The sequence below is a fragment of the Tursiops truncatus genome, chromosome 4 (assembly GCF_011762595.2).
Source record: "Tursiops truncatus isolate mTurTru1 chromosome 4, mTurTru1.mat.Y, whole genome shotgun sequence".
NCBI classification, from domain to species: Eukaryota; Metazoa; Chordata; class Mammalia; order Artiodactyla; family Delphinidae; genus Tursiops; species Tursiops truncatus.
In genome coordinates, this window is record NC_047037.1 from 88,588,199 (window position 1) to 88,614,165 (window position 25,967).

At 40.0% G+C, this 25,967-nt stretch overlaps 1 protein-coding gene across 1 annotated transcript; it reads left to right on the top strand.

Annotated features, from left to right (window-relative positions):
* Nucleotides 1-4,439: 4,439 nt before the first annotated feature.
* RETNLB (resistin like beta) lies at nt 4,440-7,139 on the top strand. Its single transcript, XM_033855220.1, has 3 exons — nt 4,440-4,469; nt 6,142-6,220; nt 6,825-7,139. The coding sequence occupies exons 1-3, from the start codon at nt 4,440-4,442 to the stop codon at nt 6,950-6,952; spliced, it is 237 nt and encodes a 78-aa protein (XP_033711111.1). The 3' UTR covers nt 6,953-7,139.
* The last annotated feature ends 18,828 nt before the right edge of the window (nt 7,140-25,967 follow it).

Genomic DNA, 25,967 nt, shown 5'->3' on the forward strand with positions numbered 1-25,967 from the left:
CATCCCTTGTGACATTGCTGTCATTCATTCATTTATCTATAATGTTATAATCACCCAATACATCATTACTATTATGACTCTCAATAGTTATTTTTTAGATCAATTAAATTTTTAAAAAAATTTTATTTTACTTACATTTAGTCCTTCTCTAAAATATGTTCTTTCTTTATGTAGATCCAAGTTTCTGCCCTATATCATTTTCCTTTCAACTAAAAAAAGTCTTAATATTCCTTGCACAGTAGGTCTGCTGGTGATGAATTCACCCCATTTTAATTTGTCTGAGAAAGGCTTCATTCCTCCTTCACTTTTGAAGGATAATTTCACTACATACAGAATTCCAGGTTGATGATTTTTTTGCTTTCTACATTTTAAATATTTCATTACACTTTCTTTTGGCTTGCCTCTTTTCTGACAACAAGTCTGCTGTAATTCTCTGCCTTGTTTTTCTATAGGTAGGGTTTTTTTGCTTGTTTTTTTCCTCTTGGATTCTTTCAAGATTTTCCCGTTGTCTATGGTTCTATGCAGTTTGACAGTGATCTATCCAGGTGTACTTTTTTGATACATATTATGCTTTGTATTCTCTGGGTTTCCTGGATTTGTGGCTTCGTATTGTCATACTTTTTGAAAGTTCTCAGTGACATTATTTCAAATATTTCTATTATTCTTTTCTCTCTTTCCTCTCCTTCAGGTATTTCAATTACATATATGTTACACTGTAAAAAAATTGTCTTAGAGTTCTTTTTTTGTTTGTTTTTTGGTTTGTTTGTTTTACATCTTTATTGGAGTATAATTGCTTTACAATGGTGTTAGTTTCTGCTTTATAACAAAGTGAATCAGTTATACATATACATATGTTCCCATATCTCTTCCCTCTTGCGTCTCCCTCCCTCCCACCCTCCCTATCCCACCCCTCCAGGCGGTCACAAAGCGCTGAGCTGATCTCTCTGTGCTATGCGGCTGCTTCCCACTAGCTATCTACCTTACGTTTGGTAGTGTATATATGTCCATGCCTCTCTCTCGCTTTTTCACAGCTTACCCTTCCCCCTCCCCATATCCTCAAGTCCATTCTCTAGTAGGTCTGTGTCTTTATTCCTGTCTTACCCCTAGGTTCTTCATGACATTTTTTTTCTTAAATTCCATGTATATGTGTTAGCATACAGTATTTGTCTTCCTCTTTCTGACTTACTTCACTCTGTATGACAGACTCTAGGTCTATCCACCTCATTACAAATAGCTCAATTTTGTTTCTTTTTATGGCTGAGTAATATTCCATTGTATATATGTGCCACATCTTCTTTATCCATTCATCCAATGATGGACACTTAGGTTGTTTCCATCTCCGGGCTATTAGAGCTGCAATGAACATTTTGGTACATGACTCTTTTTGAATTATGGTTTTCTCAGGGTATATGCCCAGTAGTGGGATTGCTGGGTCATATGGTAGTTCTATTTGTAGTTTTTTAAGGAACCTCCATACTGTTCTCCATAGTGGCTGTACCAATTCACATTCCCACCAGCAGTGCAAGAGTGTTCCCTTTTCTCCACACCCTCACCAGCATTTATTGTTTGTAGATTTTTTGATGATGGCCATTCTGACTGGTGTGAGGTGATACCTCATTGTAGTTTTGATTTGCATTTCTCTAATGATTAGTGATGTTGAGCATTCTTTCCTGTGTTTGTTGGCAATCTGTATATCTTCTTTGGAGAAATGTCTATTTAGGTCTTCTGCCCATTTTTGGACTGGGTTGTTTGTTTTTTTAATATTGAGCTGTGTGAGCTGCTTGTAAATTTTGGAGATTAATCCTTTGTCAGTTGCTTCATTTGCAAATATTTTCTACCATTCTGAGGGTTGTCTTTTGGTCTTGTTTATGGTTTCCTTTGCTGTGCAAAACCTTTTAAGTTTTATTAGTTCCCATTTGTTTATTTTTGGTTTTATTTCCATTTCTCTAGGAGGTGGGTCAAAAAGGATCTTGCTGTGATTTATGTCATAGAGTGTTCTGCCTACGTTTTCCTCTAAGAGTTTGATACTTTCTGACCTTACATTTAAGTCTTTAATCCATTTTGAGTTTATTTTTGTGTATGGTGTTAGGGAGTGATCTAATCTCATACTTTTACATGTACCTGTCCAGTTTTCCCAGCACCACTTATTGAAGAGGCTGTCCTTTCTCCACTGTACATTCCTGCCTCCTTTATCAAAGATAAGGTGACCATATGTGCATGGGTTTATCTCTGGGCTTTCTATCCTGTTCCATTGATCTATTTTTCTGATTTTGTGCCAGTACCATACTGTCTTGATTACTGTAGCTTTGTAGTATAGTCTGAAGTCAGGGAGCCTGATTCCTCCAGCTCCGTTTTTCATTCTCAAGATTGCTTTGGCTATTCGGGGTCTTTTGTGTTTCCATACAAATTGTGAAATTTTTTGTTCTAGTTCTGTGAAAAATGCCAGTGGTAGTTTGATAGGCATTGCATTGAATCTGTAGATTGCTTTGGGTAGTAGAATCATTTCACAATGTTGATTCTTCCAATTCAAGAATATGGTATATCTCTCCATCTATCTGTGTCATCTTTAATTTCTTTCATCAGTGTCTTATAATTGTCTGCATATAGGTCTTTTATCTCCTTAGGTAGGTTTATTCCTAGATATTTTATTCTTTTTGTTGCAGTGGTAAATGGGAGTGTTTTCTTGATTTCACTTTCAGATTTTTCATCATTAATGTATAGGAATGCCAGAGATTTCTGTGCATTAATTGTGTGTCCTGCTACTTTACCAAATTCATTGATTAGCTCTAGTAGTTTTCTGGTAGCATCTTTAGGATTCTCTATGTATAGTATCATGTCACCTGCAAACAGTGACAGCTTTACTTCTTCTTTTCCGATTTGGATTCCTTTTATTTCCTTTTCTTCTCTGTTTGCTGTGGCTAAAACTTCGAAAACTATGTTGAATAAGAGTGTTGGGAGTGGGCAGCCTTGTCTTGTTCCTGATCTTAGTGGAAATGCTTTCAGTTTTTCACCGTTGAGGACGATGTTGGCTGTGGGTTTGTCATATATGGCCTTTATTATGTTGAGGAAAGTTCCCTCTATGCCTACTTTCTGCAGGGATTTTATCATAAATGGGTGTTGAATTTTGTCAAAAGCTTTCTCTGCATCTGTTGAGATGATCATATGGTTTTTCTCCTTCAGTTGTTAATATGGTGTATCACGTTGATTGATTTGTGTATATTGAAGAATCCTTGCATTCATGGAATAAACCCCACTTGATCATGGTGTATGATCCTTTTAATGTGCTGTTGGATTCTGTTTGCTAGTATTTTGTTGAGGATTTTTGCTTCTATGTTCATCAGTGATATTGGCCTGTAGTTTTCTTTCTTTGTGACATCCTTGTCTGGTTTTGGTATCAAGGTGATGGTGGCCTCATAGAATGAGTTTGGGAGTGTTCCTCCCTCTGGTATATTTTGGAAGAGTTTGAGAAGGATAGGTGTTAGCTCTTCTCTAAATGTTTGATAGTATTCGCCTGTGAAGCCACCTGGTCCTGGGCTTTTGTTTGTTGGAAGATTTTAAATCACAGTTTCAATTTCAGTACTTGTGAATGGTCTGTTCATATTTTCTATTTCTTCCTGATTCAGTCTTGGCAGGTTGTGCATTTCTAAGAATTTGTCCATTTTATTGGCATAGAGTTGCTTGTAGTAATCTCTCATGATCTTTTGTATTTTGTATTTCTGCAGTGTCAGACCCTTCCTATGTCCAATAAAGGAATCTCCAATTTCTCTCTCTCTCCCCCTCTCTCTCTCTCCCCCCCTCTCTCTCTCCCCCCCCTCTCTCCCCCCTTCTCTCTCCCCCCCTCCCCCTCTCTCTCTCCCCCTCCTTCACCCCGGGTCAGAGATGCATTGCAAGTCACAGCCCCCACCCCCCAACCCCGTTTCTTGCTGCCTCCCTATTTACTTTCCTGGGGCCTTTCCCCTACTAAAATCCTGGTGAGTTTAATCCCATGTTGGCATCTGCAGCTGAGAGGACTCAAAATACCACAAAGTGTTTTACTGTTTTTCAAATATGTAAGGATAACGATAGAATAAACACAAACTCTTAAAGGTATCACTAAATTCCTAAGCAGTTTTTGTTATTATGTATTACTCTTTATATCTCACATGTCTGCACTTCTTTCAACCCTCCTGCTGTCACCCTCCTCCAGAGTTCACCATCTTTCCCCAAGGTTACTCATCCTCCTAAGGGTCTCCCTGAAAGTGCCCTTGTTCCCCTCTAAGCCGTTCTCCACGTGGTACCCAGGGAATGCTTCCTAAATGCGGATATTTAGCAAACAGAATCTTGCCTAATTCTTTTCGTGAATGAGCAGGACCTGACAGGCTAAAAACATCATGCAATTCTATTCTTTCTCCCATGGACTTTCAGACCTGCATTTCTGTGCCGACTTTCTCCATGTCAGGATGAAATCTCAAGCAGATCCTGTACCTTTTGTGAGTACTCTAGAAAGAATCAAATAGGCCCTTTGCTCTGGCATGTAAAATCCAGTTCCATCAAATCGTTTTCTAACCAGTTGAGCTACATCTGGGTGAGTTTTCCCTCCTACCCCAGTTTGGCCTGTACCAGTTTGGAAACCTCTTTGTGGCAGGGGCTGCTTCTTTGCATTTAGCTTTCCACCCCAGGCTAAGTTCTGCTCATCTTCAAGTCACATAAATGTCATTTCCACAGGGGAGATTCCTCTCTTCTTTTTCATCCTAACCCTTAACAAGTTGTGAATATACAGTTATTTCTGTGAATCACTGTGTAATGGTTAATGTGGTTTTTTGGGGGGTTTTTTGTTTGTTTTTTCCGGTACGCGGGCCTCTCACTGTTGTGGCCTCTCCCGTTGCAGAGCACAGGCTCCGGACGCGCAGGCTCAGCGGCCATGGCTCACGGGCCCAGCCGCTCCGCGGCATGTGGGATCTTCCCGGACCGGGGCACGAACCCGTGTCCCCTGCATCGGCAGGCGGACCCTCAACCACTGCGCCACCAGGGAAGCCCCAATAGTTAATGTTTTTATCCCTCACTAGACTATAATATCTATGAAGGCAGAGACTGTGTTTATTTTTTTGGCAGCCCAAATCCTGCGTCCTTAATAGCCTCTCAATAAAATATTTGTTTTGATAAATGAATATGAAAAAATTTTCTTACTGGATACTGGAGAGCATGACAACTATCATGGAAGTGTAAGAGATGTTTAAAAGGGGTCCTTTAAAAAAAATTGTTTCAAAACCCTCTTCTGGTTCCCTACAATGGTGACACTAAGGTCAGCATGGGTTTTTATACATTATTTCTCCACCGAGAGCAGGCTCAAGCGTGTGATTTGGAGGAAGGATTTGGGGAGCAAAACTATAGCATGAAACAGAAGCAGCATCAGAAATGTCAGATAGAATTCTGTTTCTCAAGTACTAGTCTTTTGTTTAAATAATGAACTGTTCCTCAGGAGAAAACTCAGAGGAAAGGATAATATGTGTCCCATGTACTCCACCCAATGCTTTGTGAAGAAAATGGAAAACAAGAACCAAGAAATGCAAACCTGAAGCGAGCATTTTCCTTTGGGATAAGTTAAGTGGTGGGAAAGAAAGCTCTGGATGGGATTGTCTTCCCTTATTTGGACTCCAGACCCACAAGGTGCTTCAAGAGGAGATGGAAATCTGGATTTGAATGTGAAATACCCTGGGGTTAAATGTGAACTAGTTTAATTTTTTTCAAAATATTGTGCATGGGCTTCCCTGGTGGCGCAGTGGTTGAGAGTCCGCCTGCCGATGTGGGGTACACGGATTCGTGCCCCGGTCCGGGAAGATCCCACATGCCGCGGAGCAGCTGGGCCCATGAGCCATGGCCGCTGAGCCTGTGCGTCCGGAGCCTGTGCTCCGCAATGGGAAAGGCCACAACAGTGAGAGGCCCGCGTACCGCAAAAAAAAAATATTTTAGGATATACTTGTTTATATCTAAAAACATATTGCAGGGGTTTTGATTTTCCTCATGAATATAGATGCAAAAATAAAAGTTAGTGAGTAGCTTGATTATGGACACAGTTACACCTCTGAGGTAGAAGCGGATTTCAAAGGGAATTATGGAAGACAGAGATTATGGGCAATATCCCTTCTTCTCTCCTACTCAAAGCTCAATCCCTCTGCCCCAGCAAAGAGGACCTCATGTTTCAGTGTCACGAACTCAGGCAAACTGTCTTTCTGCCCCGCAGGTGAGTAACTATGGGGAAGAATGGCAGGTATGATGCTCCATGCCCTCCCCTGTCTACCTGCCAGCACCTACACCTCCCCCCATCTCACATTTGTATTATCCTGGGGCTGAGTCATAATTCTTGGTTCCCAGAGATCCCTTCCCATTCTCATTTCCTTTAAGGATTCTACTGAGCGATTCTGGGCTTCTGCCTCTTCCCTTCCCACCTTCCTTTCATGGCTGTATATACCAGCCCTTCCTCTCTTCAGTAGTCCTGTTACAGTCATGCCACTATCACTCCCCCTGTCCTTTATCTCCCTTTCCCTGTTCTCCTGTGTTGGTTGTTAAGGGACAGCACAGAGTTAAATTTATCATGCCCCTAAGAAAATGGAAATGCCCAGGTCCCTCACTTTCACTGGTCTCTTCCATGGCCCTATGTCTAAATTTGTTTTAGTAGTTTTTGTATATTTTTTCCTAAAGAAGACCTTCAAAATTGAATTCATTTTAGACCCCATAAAACCTAGATCCACCTCTGGGGTGCATATGGATGAAAGGTGATTATGAGTGGACCTCCTCCATCTCAAAATCAAAGGGATCTGATGTCTATGTCTCATGTGCTCACGCAGGGTCGATTGTCACTGGCTGTGCTTGTGGCTACGGCTGTGGCTCCTGGGATGTCGGGGGGGAAACCACATGCCACTATCAGTGCAACCCAGTAGATTGGACCACTGCCTGCTGCCACCGCCTGACCTGAGAGGGAGGAGAATGAAAACCTACTTGTGACTGTAATGAAACCGTGATCCCAAATAGGAAACCTGACTCAAACTGTCCCTTTCATTTGTTCACAACTCTGCTTCTTGGATAACAAAAACAATTTTTGCATTTTTCTGTGTTTATATTTTTGATATTATCATCCATGGCCTGGGACTCCTCTAGCCAGAAAATGTTTCCCACATCCCAGTTATGCCATCTCAGGAAAGATTAGGAAAAATATGTGCAGAATGGGACAAACTGAGATAGGCACTCCAGCCCCTAGGTCCCTCAGTATTTAACAAAAGGATAATGACTCTATGCCAAACACTTTGCTTGGACTGGAGGTACAGAGAGACGAAGTAACACACATGTCCTTATGAAGCCCACCAACTAGAATGGTGGCCAGACAGACTTTCCAACAAGAGGCAGGCAAGAGCAGCTTTGAAAGAATCAACTTCTACATATATACAATGGAATATTACTCAGCCATAAAAAAGAATGAAATAATGCCATTTGCAACAACATGTATGGACCTAGAGATTATCATACTAAGTGAAGTAAGGCAGACAGAGAAAGACAAATATCTTATGAGATCGCTTGTATGTGGAATCTAAAAAAATGATACAAATGAACATATTTCCAAAACAGAAACAGACACACAGACATAGGAAACAAACTTATGCTTACCAAACAGAAAGCAGGGGCTGGGGTAGGATAAATTAGGAGTTTGGGATTAACATATACACACTATTATATATAAAATAGATAATCAACAAGGACTCACTGTATAGCACAGGGAACTCAATAATCTGTAATTATGTGTATGGGAAAAGAATCTGAAAAAGAATATATATATATATATATATATAAATAATTAGAATAAATATAGAATAAAAGAATAAAGTTCTAGATTTTTGGCTTGCATGTGTACTCTTTCCTAGACTTATGTGCCAGAGATCTTTTTGATCAAGGTCCCAATTTGCCCTCGTTTTCTCCCCTGGAACAAAAGAGAAACCCAGCCCTTCCCTGTCATTGAGCCTTACCTTGGTTCATCGCCCTGGGGTATAAACATTAGCAGAATGCCAAGGGGAGGATTCAAAATATTGGCACCAATGTTGAGTGATCCAATGACTGGGTAACAAGTCCTTTATAAGTTGAGAAGCTTCCAGTTCATGATGTAATGTTGAAGGAGGGCAAAACCCAGTTATCAACTGGTAGACCATCAAAAATAATTTTAATAATAAATTACAGTGTGATTTTTAACAAATAACTCAAAAGGAAGTAAAACAAATTGAATAACATTACTACAATAAAAGTTTTCCCTTCCTGTCTGCTTAACTATGAGAGGTAGGTATCTCAAAGCTTATAACTATGAAAAGGAAAACTAGGAAAATATAATTGGTTCTAAATTTATCTCTTTCTAGGATTATTCATTCATGGGTATTTAAACTACTTGGGAACAAGAGCAGCTCCATCTCTCTCATTTAAGAAATACTTTTCCAAAAGGTACCATTTCTGTTTATTAATTACTTATCAAAATTTGTTATAAGTGCTTTGTTCAGTGGGGTACTATTAATCATTGTAATAACTTAATACTCTTATTTGTGGTAACTATAGTGAGTCTTTAAAAATATGAAATAAATCATGTCACTTTCCTGTTCAAAGTACATATTCTAATGACTTCTGATTACATGTAAAATAAAATCCGAAGTATTTATCATGGCCAAGAAAACCCTGCATCTACTCACTGGTTATAGCTCCGACCTCATTTCTGATCCTTGCTCACTTTGCCCAGGCCACATCTGCATTCTTGGTGTTCCTGTGAGTTCTAGCCACCCTCCCACCTCATGGCCTTCCTACTCTGTGTCCCCCAGAGAGACACAAGGTCAATCCTTAATATTTTTCAGAGATGTCTTCCCAGTGGGCTCTGCCTCTTGTCCTGTTTTATTTGGTTTTGTTTTCCCATAATGCTGCTCAGTTCTGACATCATAGTATGTATTTATCTCTTAATATATTAGTTATCTCCCCTCGTGGAACATGTGATCCAGGAAAGAAGAGAGCTCATTTAATTTGCATATCGAGTGCTTAGAATAGTGCCTGGTCCATGGAAGTGCTATAATGAACAAATGGATTCGTCCACTACCAAGTCCAAGTCTGAGTCACCTCCTTCTCTTAGTTTCCATTCCTCTTCCTTCACCTCAACCTTGGTCACTGAGGGACAGATGTTGTTTTAACTAGTCCATGGATCCCATTTTCAAGTTGCCTGTAGGAGATGTAGCTATACATCAGAAGACACCTCTTTGAAAGAAAAGGGCCAAAGAGTGAAGATGGAGGCCAGAGAGGTTGGCAACAGCAGAAGCAGAAGTTGGATTTTGTAGCTCTGGCTGACATAGTTCATTGCACACTTAGTGGCCAGTTTCCCCTTTCTCAGTGTTAACAGCATCTTGATTTCATTCCGGGTAGTCATGTGCCCAGACCCCCAAAATAAATTATTACTTAAGCCAATAGTGGAGTTCCTGCTCCTCTTAGCCAAATATTCTCTTTCTTACACACCCTTACATGGGTAGAGTTGTGGCCTGTGACCCAAATCAGGCTGAGAAAACAAAGAACTCTGCTTGGGCCTTCTGGAAAAGAGTTTCCTTCCTGAATTAAAACAACCAGAGATTCAAAATTATCCATGATCCTTGTTGCTTTGGTCGTGGTGTGAGGATGTGAGGTCTGGCGCTGTGACCCTGGAGCTAGTCAGTCATGTGACCTTTGAGGGAAAATTGCAAGGATTGTGAAGCGGAAGGAGGGAAAGAATCTGAGGCTGTAATCATGTTATTCAGCCACTGAAAAAACTCTAGAATCATCAAAACCTCATTTCTTCATAACTAGATACCCAATGTTCTTATGTATTCATTTAACAGAAACTTGCTGAGTTCTGCTGTGCGACAGGTACTGGCATACATTGGTGGCGAAAATAGACAAAGATTTCTGCCTTCATGGAGCCTTCATTCTAAATCTAAGCCTCTTCCAGCTGGGACTTTATTACTTTCCTGCAGACAGAATTAGCCAAGGGCAATGTACTGATATCTGAGCAGATGGCAACCAGGACCCCGAGACCACACCTTTCCTACCTCTCCCTGTTGAAGGAGTGAACAAAAGAGCTATAACGAAAGATGTTAAGAAACTTGGCAATTCTTGGCAAGGTAGCTGTCAGGCTTGTAGAGCTGTCAAAAAGAAAGGAGAGGGGAGAGGGAGAAAGGTGGGGAGATCTCCCTAGGCAGAGAAACAGAGCAAAGGCAGCTGCTACCACTCCAGACACACTGGAGATTGTTTCAAGCTTTTTCTCAAAGCGTGAACCTCCCAACTACCTTAGGTCCCAAGTTCTGCCGTGTTTGTTGTTGGAGGGGAGGAAAAGCCCTCACAACAAGCCACTAGGGTATGAAACGTCCCTGCCCCTCCAACCTCTGCCTAGACAGCCCTTTCCCAGACCGGGCTGGGGGAGTCTGAGGCATAGCTGTCTTCCTTGATATCCCCGCCTCTCAGGAGGGCTGCAAAAGGATCCAGGCCTCCCCAGCACTGTTGCTTCCCTTTCTCTGCTCCCATGAGCACCTATTCCTTCTTTCTCTTCTTCCCCTCCCCTCTGGACCCATGAATTATTTTTCATCTTCTCTCCATTTCTCCCTTGACCACAGGACGCTGCCTTCCTATAGGATGAACCCATTTCTCACTTCCTTTTTCTCTTCCCCCTTCTCCAGCTGATGCCCTTAGGGGCTGCTCAGTGCTCCTTAGATTTTGCTATGAATGGAAAAATAAGGCATCTCTCAGTGCCCTGGATAGCTGATATTGGAGAGGTAGATGGGGGGGGGGGGCACTTATATCCTTCATGCTCAATCCTGCTACTAGACCCCACCCCATTTCCCAACCATCTCCAGATGGCAACCTCTAACTGGAAGATTCATCCCAAAGTCCCTGCCCTCTCTATGCTCACAGGTTCTTAGAGCTGCTGCTGACACAGTGATGAACAATATAACTGATACTGTTGAGCATTTACTGTGTGCTAAGCCCTGTTAGGTGTTCTATTATTATTTTATTAACTCCTTAGTACACGTCTATGAAGTAAGCACTGTCTTTTCCATTTTACAGAAGTGGAAGCTGGGGCTTAGAAAAGTTATATAATTTGCCCAACCGCACACAGCTATTTAGTGACCTGATCCTGGACAGAGTGGCTCCTTTGTCTGAACAGAAAGACGATACGGGATTTGGGGAAGAGGGCTGGCCACTGTGGCCCCTGTCTTAGCTCTTCATCCCTCCCACAGAGTGTCAGCCCTCAGGTTATACCAGATCTCCCAACGAGCATCACTAATGAAAGTAATCCGTCCTCTTGTACCTCACGTAAATAGTCATATGAGTATGAAGGCGCTTGCTCACCCCATACGCGTTCTCATGCACCTGGGTTCAGGCTGTCAATTCATCACAGTAAAGCAGGTTGTCCCTAACTACTTCCCCCTTCCAGAAGGAAGGAGATAAGAATAATTGGGAGGAGGACTTCACTCAAAATCTAAGGCCTCTCTATGACAATCTCTAGGTCTATCCACATCTCTACAAATACAAAGTGAAGTAAGTCAGAAAGAGAAAAACAAATATTGTATATTAATGCATATATGTGGAAAATGAAAAAATTGGTATAGACGATCTTATTTACAAAGCAGAAATAGAGACACAGACGTGAAGAGCAAAAGTATGGATACCAAGTGGGAAATGGGAGGGTGGGATGAATTGGGAGATTGGGATTAACATACATACACTATTGATACTTTGTATAAAATAGATAACAAATGAGAACCTACTGTATAGCACAGGGACCTCTACTCAGTGCTCTGTGGTGACCTAAATGGGAAGGAAATCCAAAAAAGAGGGGATATATATATATATATATATATATATATATACACACACACACACACGTATAGCTGATTCACTTTGCTGTACAGTAGAAACTAACACAACATTGTAAAGCAGCTATACTCCAGTAAAAATTAAAAAAGAAAAAATCTAAAGCCTCTGGTTTTCTCTCCCCCACCCGATGCCACGCAGGGTACATTGTCACCAGATGCTCATGTGGCTATGCTTGTGGCTCCTGGGATGGCCAAGGGGAAAGCCACATGCCATCGGCACTGTCACTGCAATTCTGTAGGGTGGACCAGCCTTTGCCACCTAATCTAAGTAAAGGAGGTAGAGATCTCAGTCTGGGGATCATGTAAGCAATAAAAACATGGCCCCAACCAGAAAGCCTCCACCCCTCTTATTCAAATCATGACTTCTCAACTCAAGTCCCCTCTGCCTGTGACCCTCTGTTTCTCAGATAGTAAAGAAAGCCTATGTGTCTCCCTGTGCTTGTGTCTTTGATGTTACTAGCCCCTCACCTGGGTCTTCTCTATCTATAGGATGTCTCCCCTACCCCAACTTCTCCAATGTGTTCTGGGATGGGGGAGCCTATGAAGAGTATCAGAAGAACTGAAATTAACATCCCACCCTCACCACCGTCATCTCATTCTTCAACAAACATTGAGCAACCCTGTTCCAGGCTCTGTTCCCGGCACTAGAGATATAGAGAAGTAAACCACACACATTCCCTAAAGGTGCACACCGTTTAGAACATTCCTTAGACTTCACAACAAGTAGGCTTTGCCTCTGCTCCTGGGTAGTCTAGCTATCACTCCCCCAATCACCACACACTGTTTTAAAATATGGATTTTATTAATATTTAGTATGTCAAGGCCAGTATCCCAGGAGTTGGCTGCCACTGAAGATAGTTTGTTATACTCATAGATCTCAAAATAAAGAGGCATGCCATGCCATGCCATGGGAGGTCACACAGGGAAGCACTTGGGTCATTCAGGAGGCACAGGGAGTGGGAGGGGGATGGGCAAGAGCCTTTATTGTGGTTTCCATGGGGAGGAACAGGTGAGGCAGAGTAAACAGGTGTGGGACTAACTAGTCTGAGTAGTTTCAGCAGGCTCAGAGGTACAGGGGCCGTCCTAAATATCTGCTACCTGACCTTGTGATGATTATGGCAGGTGGATAGTGGGGTCTCCTGAGTGTGGGACCCCAATAAAGGAGGTAAATGAGGTTATGGGCTCAATTGTTTGCTTTGAATATGAACTCACAGGAGAGTTGTTTGCTATCTCTAGAATTTAGCTAACCTGGGGAAGGGCAGTCCCTCCTGGGTCAGCAAGTCCCCAAGAGGTCAAAGCATCAGGAAATAAAAGGCATGGTTAATACACACACGTTACAGGTGGTCTGTTTTCCTGCCATTCCGTCTAGGAAAGGGTCCTGACATGTAACTCCTTTTTAGACTACTGCAATGCTCCAGCCTGAGAATTCCTATATAATGCCTCAGATCCTTCCTAATGTGCTAGAATTTCTAGTCACAAGCTCAGGGAGACATTCGTCATATTGTGAGCAATTTTTGCAGTACAAGCAGTGGGCAGCTGGGCAGAATGTAGGTACCAGCTGAATCCCAGATCCTCTGAGCAGAGTTCAGCGCTTAAGTCTCACTCACTCTCAGGTTCAGACTGTCTGGGCACACTCACTGTGCAATTCCCCTTCCATGGGATTTGAGCAATTTGTCCGTTAGTTATGGATGTGGAGTTGGGCCCTCTACTGATATCAGAAGAGAACCCCTGAGTTATATTAGTCTATGGATCAGTGCTGTGAAACACTCAGGAAAAGAGCAGGAAAAGTCTTTTGTCTTTGGAGAAGCCAAATCAGAGAGAAAGTGCCAAAGGCAGCTGCTGATTCTTCCCATAGCTTTCTGGGGTCTCCAGGGCCAGTCCCCGAAGCAGGGCCTCTCTAGAGAATCATGAGGCAAGAGCGGGACATCAACTGACAATGTTCACAGCTTCCCCAAACCATAGGGAGAAATCTTCACTCTACTGCTCTGGGATCCAGCAGAAATGAGCCTGTCTCTGACTCTAACATGCGGTGACCACCCAGCCCCCACCCCCTTGAAATCTGCAAGGATTTGTCCCTGGCTGACTGGTTCTCAACGTCTCTGGTAAGCAAGATAAATCATCCAGTGTTATAGAATCATATAGCCCAGCACAGTCCTCATCAATTCTACACTAGGCACTTAATACATGACTGCTAGTTACTGGATGTATGGGCAAAAAGACAAAGATAAAATCGGGACCAATATCCAGTGATCCTATTCTGTTCCACATGGGTCCAGAACGGAATACTCTCACAGTTCTGGGTTTGCTTTTTCTCCAATCGGGAATGGCTTAACACCATTTAATGTGTAACGATTCAGATCATAGTTCATTGACTAGGTGCCATCTTTCCCTTCCTCAGAAGAACCAGGAAGTATGATTGGTGTTCAGATATTCATTCTAACGGTAGGGTGGTAACACCAATGGAGCAGACGTGGTGTGGGATCAAAGTCAGATTTTATGTGCTGCTCCCTTCTCTCCTCCTTACCTGTAGCCCCACTATAACCATTACAGCAAAGCTCTTGATCCTCACACTTTTTTCCTTTGAAGTTTGTTACTCTTTTAGACAAGAGTTGGCTTACGTATGTTGAAGATGTCTTTGAAAAATATACATTTAAGACAAATATCTTAAATACTCTATACTACTGGCCTTACCAAGTAGCCCAACACAAAATTCTCTTTATTCATGATACTGTGTAAGCCAGAACATACTAATTTTTTCCTGAACTTTTGCCTTTGGAAGAGAAAAATGGTAGCAATATTCTACAAGGAAAAAACCCTGCAAACAAAGCTTTAATTTTACTACCCAAGTTTTTAAAATATCATGATCACAAAGAGAATAGGAAATTTTTCATAAATCTATACATTATTCAGTGATCTTTGATAATTTATTATTCATGAGATGAGATTGGGGAGGTAGAACATTCAAGACAGGAAACAGAAAAAGAAAATTATAGAAAAAGAAAATTAAAGTCAAAAATGTGTGTGCACGCGTGTGTACATTTAGTTCTCTATAATTTTTATTTAAATGCTGAATACACCCCATATAAGCCTCACATGTTGCTCTTTGGATACCTAGAATAACATAATTCACACTCTTTTTTTTTAATCAATAAATTTTATTTTTTAGAGCACTTTTATGGTCATAGCAAAATTAGGAAGAAATTACAGAGTTCCCATATACCCCCTGTCTTCACACACATTAAATCCTCTTCTATTGACATCCCTTCACCACACTGGTACATTTGTTACAATCAATGAACCTGCACTGACGCATTATCACTCAAAGTTCATAGTCTACATTATTGATGTTGTAGTCGATGAGTTTTGAAAAATGTAAGATGACGTGTATCCAGGATCGTAGTATACAGAATAGTTTCACTGCTCTAAAAATCCCCTGTGCTCTGCCTATTTATCCCTCCCTCCCCCAACCCTTGGGAACCACTGATCTTTTTACTGTCTCTATAGTTTTGCCTATTACAGAGTGTCATATAGTTGGAATCATATAGTATGTTGCCTTTCTATATTGGCTTCTTTCGCTTAGTAATAGGCACTTAAGGTTTCTCCATGTCTTTTCATGGCTTCATAACTTGCTGCTTTTCAGCACTAATTAATATTCCATTGTCTGGATGTACCACAGTTTATTTATCCAGCATCTTGGAACATCTTGGCTGCTTCCAAGTTTGGGAAATTATAAATAAAGCTACTATAAACGTCCATGTGTGGGTTTTTATATGTACATATATTTTCAGCTCCTCTGGATAAGTACCAAGGAGCATAATTGCTGGGTAGTAAGGTAAAGTATATTTAATTTTGTAAGAAACCACCAAACTGTCTTCCAAAGTAGCTGTACTACTTTGCATTCCCATCGGCAACGAATGAGAGCTCCTGTTGCTCCACATCCTCACCGGCATTTAGTGTTGTCAGTGTTATGGATTTTGGCCTATCTAATAGATGTGCAGTGATTGTTTTAATTGTGTTGTTTTAATTGTCAATGCCTTAATGACATGTGATGTGGAACATCTTTTCATATGCTTCCTTGCCATCTGTATATCTTCTTTGGTGAGATGTCTGTTTGTGTCTTTGGCTCCCTTTTTAATTGGATTGTTCACTTTCTTATTGTTGAGTTTTAAGGGTTTTTTGGTATATTTTGGATAATAATCCTTTATCAAATATATATTTTGCAAATATTTTCTCCCAGCCTGTGGTTTGTCTTCTCATTCTCTTGACATCATCTTTCACAGAGCAGAAGTTTTTAATTTTAATAAAATCCAGCTTAATAATTATTTATTTCATGGACTGGGTCTTTGGTGTTGTATCTAAAAAGTCATCACCATACCCAAGGTCATTCAGGTTTTCTCCCATGTTGTCTTTTAGGAATTTTAAGGGTTGCATCTTACATTTAGGTCTGTGATCCATTTTGAGTTAAATTTTGTGAAAAGTGTAAAGACTGTGTCTAGATTCATTATTTTGCATGTGGATGTCCAGTTATCCCACAGTTTGTTGAAAATACTGTTTTTTCTCCAATGTATTGTCTTTACTCCTTTGTCAAAAATCAGTTAACTACATTTATGTGGGTCTATTTGGAGGGTCTCTATTCTGTTCTATTGACCTATTTTCCTATTCTTTTGCAAATACCACACTGTCTTGATTACTATAGCTTTACGGTAAGTGTTGAACTGAGTGGTGTCAGTCCTCTGGCTTTGTTCTCCTTCAATATTAATTTGGCTATTCTGGGCCTTTTGCATCTCCATATAAACTTTAAAATCAGTTCATTGATATTCACAAAACTACTTGCTGATATTTTGATTGGGATTGTGTTAAATCTATAGATCAAGTTGATAACTCTCATCTTAACAATACTGAGTCTTCCTATTCATGAACGTGGAGTATCTCTCAACTTATGTAGTTTTTCTTTAATATCTTTCATCAGTTTTGCAGTTTTCCTTATATAGATCTTTGTTATGGACTGAACGTTTATGTCCCCCCAAATTCATATGTTGAAACCCTACCCCTCAAAATGATGGTATTAGGAGGTAGGGCTTTGATGAGGTAATTAGATGAGGTCATGAAGGTGAAACTCTCATGAATGGGATTAGGACCCTTATAAGAGTCATAAAAAGAAAAATTTGCTTCCTATGTCTGCTTTCCACCATGTGAGGATACAAGGAGCAGTTGGCAGTCTATAACCTAGAAGATGGCTTTCATCAGAACCCAAACATTCTGGCACCCCTATGTTGGACTTCCAGCCTCTAAAACTATAAGTACTTAATGTCTGTTATTTAGAAACTGCCCAGTCTATGGTAGTTTGTTATAGCAGCCCAAACAAACTATGACAATTCTTGTGCATATTTTGTTTATACCTAAGAATTTAAAATTTTTGTATGCTAATGTAAATAGCATTGGGTTTTTAATTTCAGTGCTGGTATATGGGAAAGTGACTGACTTTTGTATGCTAATTTTGTATCCTGCAACCTTGCTGTAATCATTTATAAGTTCCAGGAATATTTTGTGGGCTCGTTCAGCTATTCTATGTAAATGATCATGTCATCTACAGACAAAAACAATTTTATTTCTTCTTTCCCAGTAGGTATACATTTTATTCCCTCTTCTTGTCTTATTTCATATGCTAGGACTTTCAGCACAATGTTGAAAAACCAGTGTTGAGAGAGGACATCCTTACCTTGTTCCTGATTTTTGCAGGAAAGTTTTGCATTTCTCACCATTAAGTATGATGTTATCTGTAGATTTTTTTAGTAGATGTTCTTTATTAAGTTGAGGAAGCTCCCCTATATCCTAGTTTTGCTGAGAGTTTTTGTCATGAGAAGGTGTTAGATTTTGTCAAATACTTTTTTCTGAAGCTAATGATCTGATCATGTGATTTTTCTTCTTTAGCTTGTTGATTTTAGTTGATTTTTGAGCCTTGAACTACTTTGCATACCTGAAATAAATCCCAGTTGGTCGTAGTATGTAATTGTTTTTATACATTGTTAGATTTGATTTGCTAATATTTTGTTGAGGATTTTTGCCCCACCCTCTTTTTACACTAGAACAGTGGTTCTCAACTTGGAATTCGGAAATATCTGGAGACCTTTTTGGTTGTCACAACTTGTGGAGAAAGGATGATATTGGCATCTAGTGAGTATAGGACACAGATGCTGGGAAACACCCTGCAATGCACAGGAGAGGCCCCACAACAATTATCCCACACAAAATGTCAGCAGTGCCAAGAATAAGAAACCCTGTGCTAGAACGTGTGCTTCTATTATCAGGTACATGGACCTATTTCTCACTCAAAGGGAACACTGAAGATGGGTCTTAGCAAAAGTGAAAAATACTAGTCTTCTAGATACCTCTACTTTAAGCTAAAATATATGTATGTCCACTCCCTAATTCCCAAGAGGGCTGCTTGTAACCTAGATCAATGCATAATAGTAATAGAGGATCTCAGCTTTCTCAATAGCTGATCTTAACACTTCTTCCTCTCATACTAGCAATTAAAACCACATTTCTCACACAGGCTCAAACCGACCAATGATAAGTATCTGGAAGATATTTTAAATGACAGGTTTCTAGTTCTACAGAAACCATAAAAATGACCTTAAGAGACAAAAAGATTTCAGCTACCAGTGTATCATGTGTTTGAGATCCACATGCCATCTGTTTCCATTTACTTGTGTGCTCTCTGAGTTTCAAAAGCCAGAGCTTCTGCACATTTGTGCAGTAGAAACATAATGTGGACCATTTTGGAAGACATTGGTAATCTAGTAAGCCATCATCAGTCACTTGTCTTTAGCATCTCATACACTAATTTTGAGGTATTAAGTCTTATTTTAGTTAGATAAATTTTCTCTTACTTAAGTGAGAGGGATCATTATTTTTCTTTTTGTCAAATCCCATACAGATGAAATGTCAAATCACATCATCTATAAGGGAAAAAATTATGTTAGTATTAAGACTTGGACCTAAGCCCTTAGTGAATGGAGTGAAGATAGAAGAGAAGAGCACTGATTATGAATAGAAACTCCTTTAAGGCCCTAAATAGACTGAAAAGACAACAAGGAAACAGTTCTTTGACTCCACAGCGACAGTACTTGTCGGAGCAATAATCACTATTTGGATAGTTTGTGATGTAATTTGAGAGATTCTAAGAAAGCTCCTTTTCTTCAAATGTCCTTTCTGCTTCAAATACTATCACATGATTGATTTGAGGAGTGAAGGTGATGAGAAATCTTTGAGCTTTCTAGTTAAAAACACACACCCACAGCATTGGTCCCACTTTGAGCCTTACCAACCAGTGTCATTTGTATAATGGGAGGGACAGTAGAAACTAAGGTAGGAAAATTACCAAGGCAAAGTTTACACCATTTACTTTGGAGTCAAGTCCTAGAGCTCAGCCTTGGAGGGGGAAGGAGAAGGGAGGAAACAAAGAGTTTCCTCTGCTAGTCAGATCTACCTGGGAAAGGACACCAGAGCTCAGGGGTAAGTGGTAGAAATGGTAAGGGTGTGAGGATGTGTTTGTGGGGGTGTCAGGAGAGAAGGGCTGAGAAGGGAAGGATGAGAAGCTGAAGACTGCCTGAGATGGATGTGATTAGATGAAAAATGGTAGGTTTCCTCCCACTGCAGTCTGAGGGTTGGTTTGCAAGAAAAACCATTAGAGTGAGGCTGTTTCATTAATTATGGAAAACCCTGAGAGAAAAAATTTGTGAAGCCCTCACTGGCATATGGTTGGCAGGATTAGGACAGACAAGCCACAGGGTTCACAAGGGAGAGGCTCAGTGTACCATTTAATTATACGCTTATCTTATATAAGCACCTAACGCAAGAGATTTATGGTAAATAAGATAAGCACGGGTTGTGTGGGTCACTCGCGGCATCTAGTTCTGAGTAACCCGCTAATTGTTATTGATTGTGTAAAATTGCACACACCTTGGTAAACTACATTGGGTGTGGCCTCTCTAAATAGAATCACTATCCCTAAGAGTAGAGCCCTTAAGTCCTAATATTCATAATAATAGCTATTTTAATTGTATAAAACACACACATATAATTTATGAAGACATTAAAAGGATTTACTGATATAACATTTTTTGAGTTGTTTAATCAATACATTTTTGCTCTCAGTAATAATAGCTAGTTCTTAGTTTTCCCATAGTTTCCCCAGCCATTGAATTAATGGAGTCATTTCTTAGATTTGAGTCTGAAAGCTGACTTCTTTGAATCCCTAGGGAGAAAATAATGTTTAAGATACGGGTTTTCGGGCTTCCCAGGTGGCGCAGTGGTTGAGAGTCTGCCTGCTGATGCAGGAGATACAGGTTCGTGCCCCGGTCCGGGAGGATCCCACATGCCGTGGAGCGGCTGGTCCCGTGAGCCATGGCCGCTGAGCCTGCGCGTCCGGAGCCTGTGCTCCGCAACGGGAGAGGCCACAGCACTGAGAGGGCCGCGTACCAAAAAAAAAAAGATAATAAAAGTCAGGGAGACATCAATATGATTTCAAAATAATGCAGTAAATGCTGGGTGGAAGGTGTGCCCCAGGTACAATGGCGGCCCCATTAGCAACATCTAACTCAGCTTGATTTAACCACCTGAAAGATGTTGTGAAGATGAGAAACAATTTAAGTAAAGTGACTGGTATAAAGCCTCTCACATAGTAGGTAGGCTCTCAATTAGCAGGAACACTATTTTCTCATCAATTGTGTGGACTTGGGGGGACATGGGCCCAGGTCTCAGATGATGATTGAAGATGGAACTTATGCTTCCACTTTCAGTGCCTCTATTACTCTTTTAAAATGTTTTTCAAAATATTTGTAAAAGATTTTCCATTTATTGATGAAAACATAGACTGTGCCTCTTGTTTCAAAAAAATGAGAGCCTTTGCCTCTTCTTGGACATTTTGTTTTTTTTTTTTTTTCTTGCCATGAGATTATAGACAGGCAAATGAGAAGAAACCACCATTTGCCTTAGTGACCTAGAACTAACCATTTTCCTTTGTGTTTTTTCTTATGTTTCTCTGCTCAGAATCACTACCCAAAACTGCTTTATAGCCAATGTGAGGATTAAAAAGTGAACACCTAAATGGTAAGAAAAAGCATGAACATGAGATAGTTGCATAATCTATGCCTGTCTCCTCATCTGTAAAATGGGCATAATAATAATACACACCTCATAAGGATATTGAAAGAGTTAAATAGATACTATATATAAAACATTACATAAATATTAGCTTTCATTGTCTATGTAATCAAATACATTTAAAATGTAATTTTCCAAAGTACTAATTTAGGACCTCGTATATATTAAATGCTCTAGAGTATTATTTATCTTGCAAAAGGTATCATTTCTTCTCTGCTATTGACATTAATCTTTTCTTTCTTGTCTGCACCAAATCATCACTTTTTCTACTACAAACAGTAGTGAATCTGGCAGAATAAGGCCTTCATCAAAAGCAAGGAGACCAAACAAGGAGATGAGGAACTGTACCAGGGATCTGTCCATTTATCATTCTGGAAAAGATAAAGAAGACATTTCTGAAGCATTAACTTACGAGCCTAGAATTCTAAATTACATCATCTATAAATCTAAGCTCCTCTTAAGTGATACTTATACCTGAGTTTGAGAGCTGAAGAATAATGGTGTTTATCTGCTAGGGCTCTGTGGATGGCAGAGATCCCAGAATTAACATTGATAATCAAGACTGCTGAAGAAGCACTGACCACTCTAAATCAATTCCAGGTGTTTTATCTGGTGACAATCTCTGTCTTATAATTCAAACAGACAGTGAGAGTGCCATCGATGGGTAATTCTCTGGTCATAGTTTGTTTTGCTGGCTTTGGGTGGTTTTAAGGGGGTGGGGGGCGGTATTTCTTTTTCTCCCCTCAGGAAAAGCAATTGTGATTAGCAGGAGTGACTACAGAATGGAAAAATACATGCCTTGACGGTAGGCTTCTGGCCTCTAGTAATTAAGAGCAAATTAAAAATAACATTTTCATTTATCAGATTGACCAAATGAAAAGAATAAGATTATCTGGTGCTAATGTGGATGTGTAAGGAAATAGGAACTCTCACATACTGCTATTAGGAGTGGAGCTGATTTTGCTGTTTCCAGAATAACAATTTGGCAATTTTAAAAAGTTCTTTAAAAGGGAAATGTTCTTTAAACCAGCAGTCTCATTTCTAGAAATTTCTCCTGAGGAAACAATGGGACGAGAGCCCCCCAAAATATGACATCGTTTTGTAACACTATCTAAAATAGTGGAAAATATAAACCTAAATAGCCATTAATAGATTAGTTAAATGAATTAAAACCATACAAAAATGGAATACCACACAGAAACTAAAAATAAAGATCAACATTAAATTGTTTAAAAACCAACCTGGGTGTCTCTGGGTGATGAAATTTGGGGTGATTATAGATTCGTTTTCTTTATCAATTTTTGAAATTTTCTAGCAATCAGCTGTGATCAATCATTGATCTAACCCCTGAAAGAGTCGTTGTGAGGATGAGAAACAATTTAAGTCAGGTGACTGGTATAAAGCCTCCCTCATGGTAGGCTCTCAATTAGCAGGAGCTATTATTATCTTCTCATCAATTAGGTGGACTTGTGGGCACACAGGCCCAGGTCTCAAGAGATGACTGAAGATGGAAATTATGCTTCCACTTTCAGTGCCTCTATTTCTCTTTTAAAACATTTTTCAAAATATTTGTAGAAGATATTCCATTTATTGATGAAAACTTAAATGGCCTTAAATGTGACTCTTGTTTCAAAGGAAATGAGAGCTTCTGCCTCTTCTTGAACTTTTCTTTTCTACAATGGGGTTATAGACAGGCAAATAAGAGGAAACTACCAAATGGTAGTTTAGTGACCTAGAACTAACTATTTTCCTTTGTGTTTTTTCTTATGTTTCTCTGCTCAGAATCACTATCAAAAAGTCCTCTATAGCCAATGTGAGGATTACAAAGCAAACATCTAAATGTTAGGAAAAAGTATGGTATTTGAAACTTATTTCCCTTCATCTTAGAATGTTTATTAAGAAAGTTAAGAAACCACAAGTTTCTATGTGATGTGTGAATCACATTCTAGAAACGTGTAATCTTTCGATAAAAATGGATTCTAGTGATATTTAACAAGGCCGATAGGTCACAGGACACCAGTTTCCTGAGCTGAGCTTATTCAATAATGTGAAGGCAAATTAAACAGGAGTATTATCTTGGTACTCATTAAGAATCATTACGAAGGGTTGACTGTCTCTTGATTACTTAAGTTTTCAAAGAATTGGATTCCTCCCTACGTTGCTGACTCTTTCCTTCTTTGATTCTGTTACCTCCCTTCCTTTCTCCCAGCATCTTCTAGCCTCCTGCTAACCTGTCTTGCACTTGAGCCTGCTTCTTTCTCTGCGATTCACATGCACAGGCTTCAGGTAAGGACTGCAGTGGGAATTAACCATCGGTCGTTCTTCTCACGTGCAGCAGTCTCAGGCCTTCTCTCTGGAGTCTAAAAATAGTCTACTATTGATATTTTCTTTCTACATAAGTAAAACTTTGATCATTAAAAAAAAGAACTACAGTAAAGCAAAAAAAGTGAAAATGAAAAGTATCTGTAATCTACTCACCCAGAAAACCACTGTTATAGTTCAGCACATATCTTTCCAGTGTTTCGCTATGCGTCCAAAAGAATTTTTTTACAAAAATTGGATCATAGTCTTATACAGTTTTCTAACCCGATTGCCTTTTCCCTTAATCATTATACAAATCTCTCCATGTCATCCAAAATTCTAGGACACCTTTTTCCATTTCAATTTAACAAACGTTTCTTTTAAACCATATACAACCCTGTGTTACCTGATAGGGACCAGAGGCGAATCAGACAAAGACAGCTTTGCTTGCAAACACAAAATAAGCACAAACCAGGTGAGTGTAGGGAGCGGGTGGACAGGGTGTTATGGTAATAAATGCCAGGAGATTAAAGTTTGACCAGAGGCTGGGGAAGGGTTTCTGAAAAAGTGCCTGTACCTCATAATCTGAATGCAGGTGTTCCAGTGTATAGATGGACCTATAGACTATCCACTCATATTTGAGGCCTCTTCACCTGGCTAGGTCTACCAGGTATTCATACCTATTTTAAAATTATGCTTCATAAGTCCTGTTAGCCATCTGTGTGTAGATAGTCTTGCTTCTTTGCCTCTGTCAATCAAGAGGGTATATGCTTATCTAGCAGGTGTCTTCTAGGCCACCGGCCTATGATTAAAAAAGGAATAACACAGAAAAAAAAGTAACTGAGGATTTCTTCAGTCTGGCCTTAACGTCAGAACTGCCTGCTGAATGCATGCAGGCACACTGCCTAGGTTCAAACTCCAGCTCTACAAGAGGCACTGGGGAAAGTTTCTTTCCCTCTCTAGGCTTCTATCCTTACCAGTAAAATGGGGGTAATTATTGCACTTCATAAATATGTCATGGGCATCAAGTTAGAAAATTCATGTGATGTCTGGCTTAAATTTAGCATTATTGTTATTATTATGATTAATTATTCATTCATTTAGCTGAAATGGCAGGAAGAGAGAGGAATGGAAGGCTGGTAACTCATAAATTCTACAAATTCCTAAGTGACTCCAGATTGCTCCTATCATTGCTAGATCATGGTACCACCGACACCACCACCTGACAGCCGTGGGGCCACTCTCCTGCCAGAATCCAGACCATTTCACTACCTGACGTTTTTCCATCTGACAAGGAACACTCAGGATAAAAGCACCAAATATTCTTGACATTAAGGAAGCCCCAGAATCCTTTCCCAAACCAATTCTTTCACTATATATCCTATTTGTCCCCTCTCTCTTCTTCCAAAAGAATCCAGACCCACGATCTCTTTTTTCCATTTCTGCTGTGTTGGGGGGGGGGGGGTGGGCATCCTGTTTTCATCATATATTTTCTCTGACAAAGTTTAGAAGTCTAATGCCCCTGCTGTTTTCTGTCTACTAAATATCCACCTTTGATTTTATATTTAGAGAAAGGATGGAATGAGGGAAAGAGTGATTTGGAATATCCAATTCAGGATAACATTCTGGATATGAAATTATATAGGAAGTCCCCAATCAAATATTTGAGTTGACAAATCTCTTACCTCTTTAAAAGGGAAAGAATATATTTCTAACTGTAATCATTGGAGTAAATGTTTTTCTGCTTCGATATGGAGACTTGGGAAAGCAGAAGAGTAGTTTATAAAGAAAGTATTTTCTTGAGCAGTGGACAGCATGTGGAACGTAGAGTGTGGAGAACGGTCTCCTGATTACTGGTTGTGTGACCATTTTTGAGGCTAGGATCCCGATTTCTGGGTCTTGGAGACTTGATCATCAAAAATGATCTCAAAATGCATCAAATAATACCTGCCAGTATCATAGAAACGTCGTGAGGCTCATAATATTTGTAAAAGTCACTTACAAATGTTGAAAGTTTTGCAAAAGTTAATTATTATTATTATTTTTTAAATGAGCTGCCTCTTTCTTAGGTATAACATCTTAAGAAGTCCATGGAGGAGATAAGTGTTGGGGAGGGAAAACATTTTCCCTCTACCCTTTCTGGGTTCTTCTGGCTGGTCTAAGAATTAAATCGACATGAGACAGATTAACAGGAAAATATCAAATTTAGTTATGTATGTACAGGGGCCTTATAAGAAAAATGAGACCCTGGGACAAGTTAGGCAGTTGAGGCTTAATATGCCATCTGAGAGAAGAAGGGAGTAGGGTATTGGGACTTCAAAGGCGAGGAAGGAAATTCACATGGGGATGGAAAAACAAATGTTTGGTAACAAATGTTTGCTGGGCCCTGCAGAGACAATGGGACACAGGGAGGACTTTGGGTTCTAGGCTCTGCTGAACTCCCTGTACCACAGTAGCCCATATTCTTTGTAGGTATCTCTGGGGATAGTGTTCCTCCTGGCCCAGGCTCTTTGTCTAAATTCTTTTAGGTAGTTAAAAGGCGGGGGGGTAAAAGAAAGAAGTTCTCGAGTCTTCTGTTTCTTAAAAAATAATCAGCCTAAAATA

Coding starts and splice junctions, on each gene's coding strand:
- RETNLB (XM_033855220.1), top strand. CDS start 4,440: ATGAAATCTCAAGCAGATCCTGTACCTTTT. Junction 4,470..6,141: donor AAGCAGATCCTGTACCTTTT/GTGAGTACTCTA, acceptor TCCTACTCAAAG/CTCAATCCCTCTGCCCCAGC. Junction 6,221..6,824: donor ACTGTCTTTCTGCCCCGCAG/GTGAGTAACTAT, acceptor GTGCTCACGCAG/GGTCGATTGTCACTGGCTGT.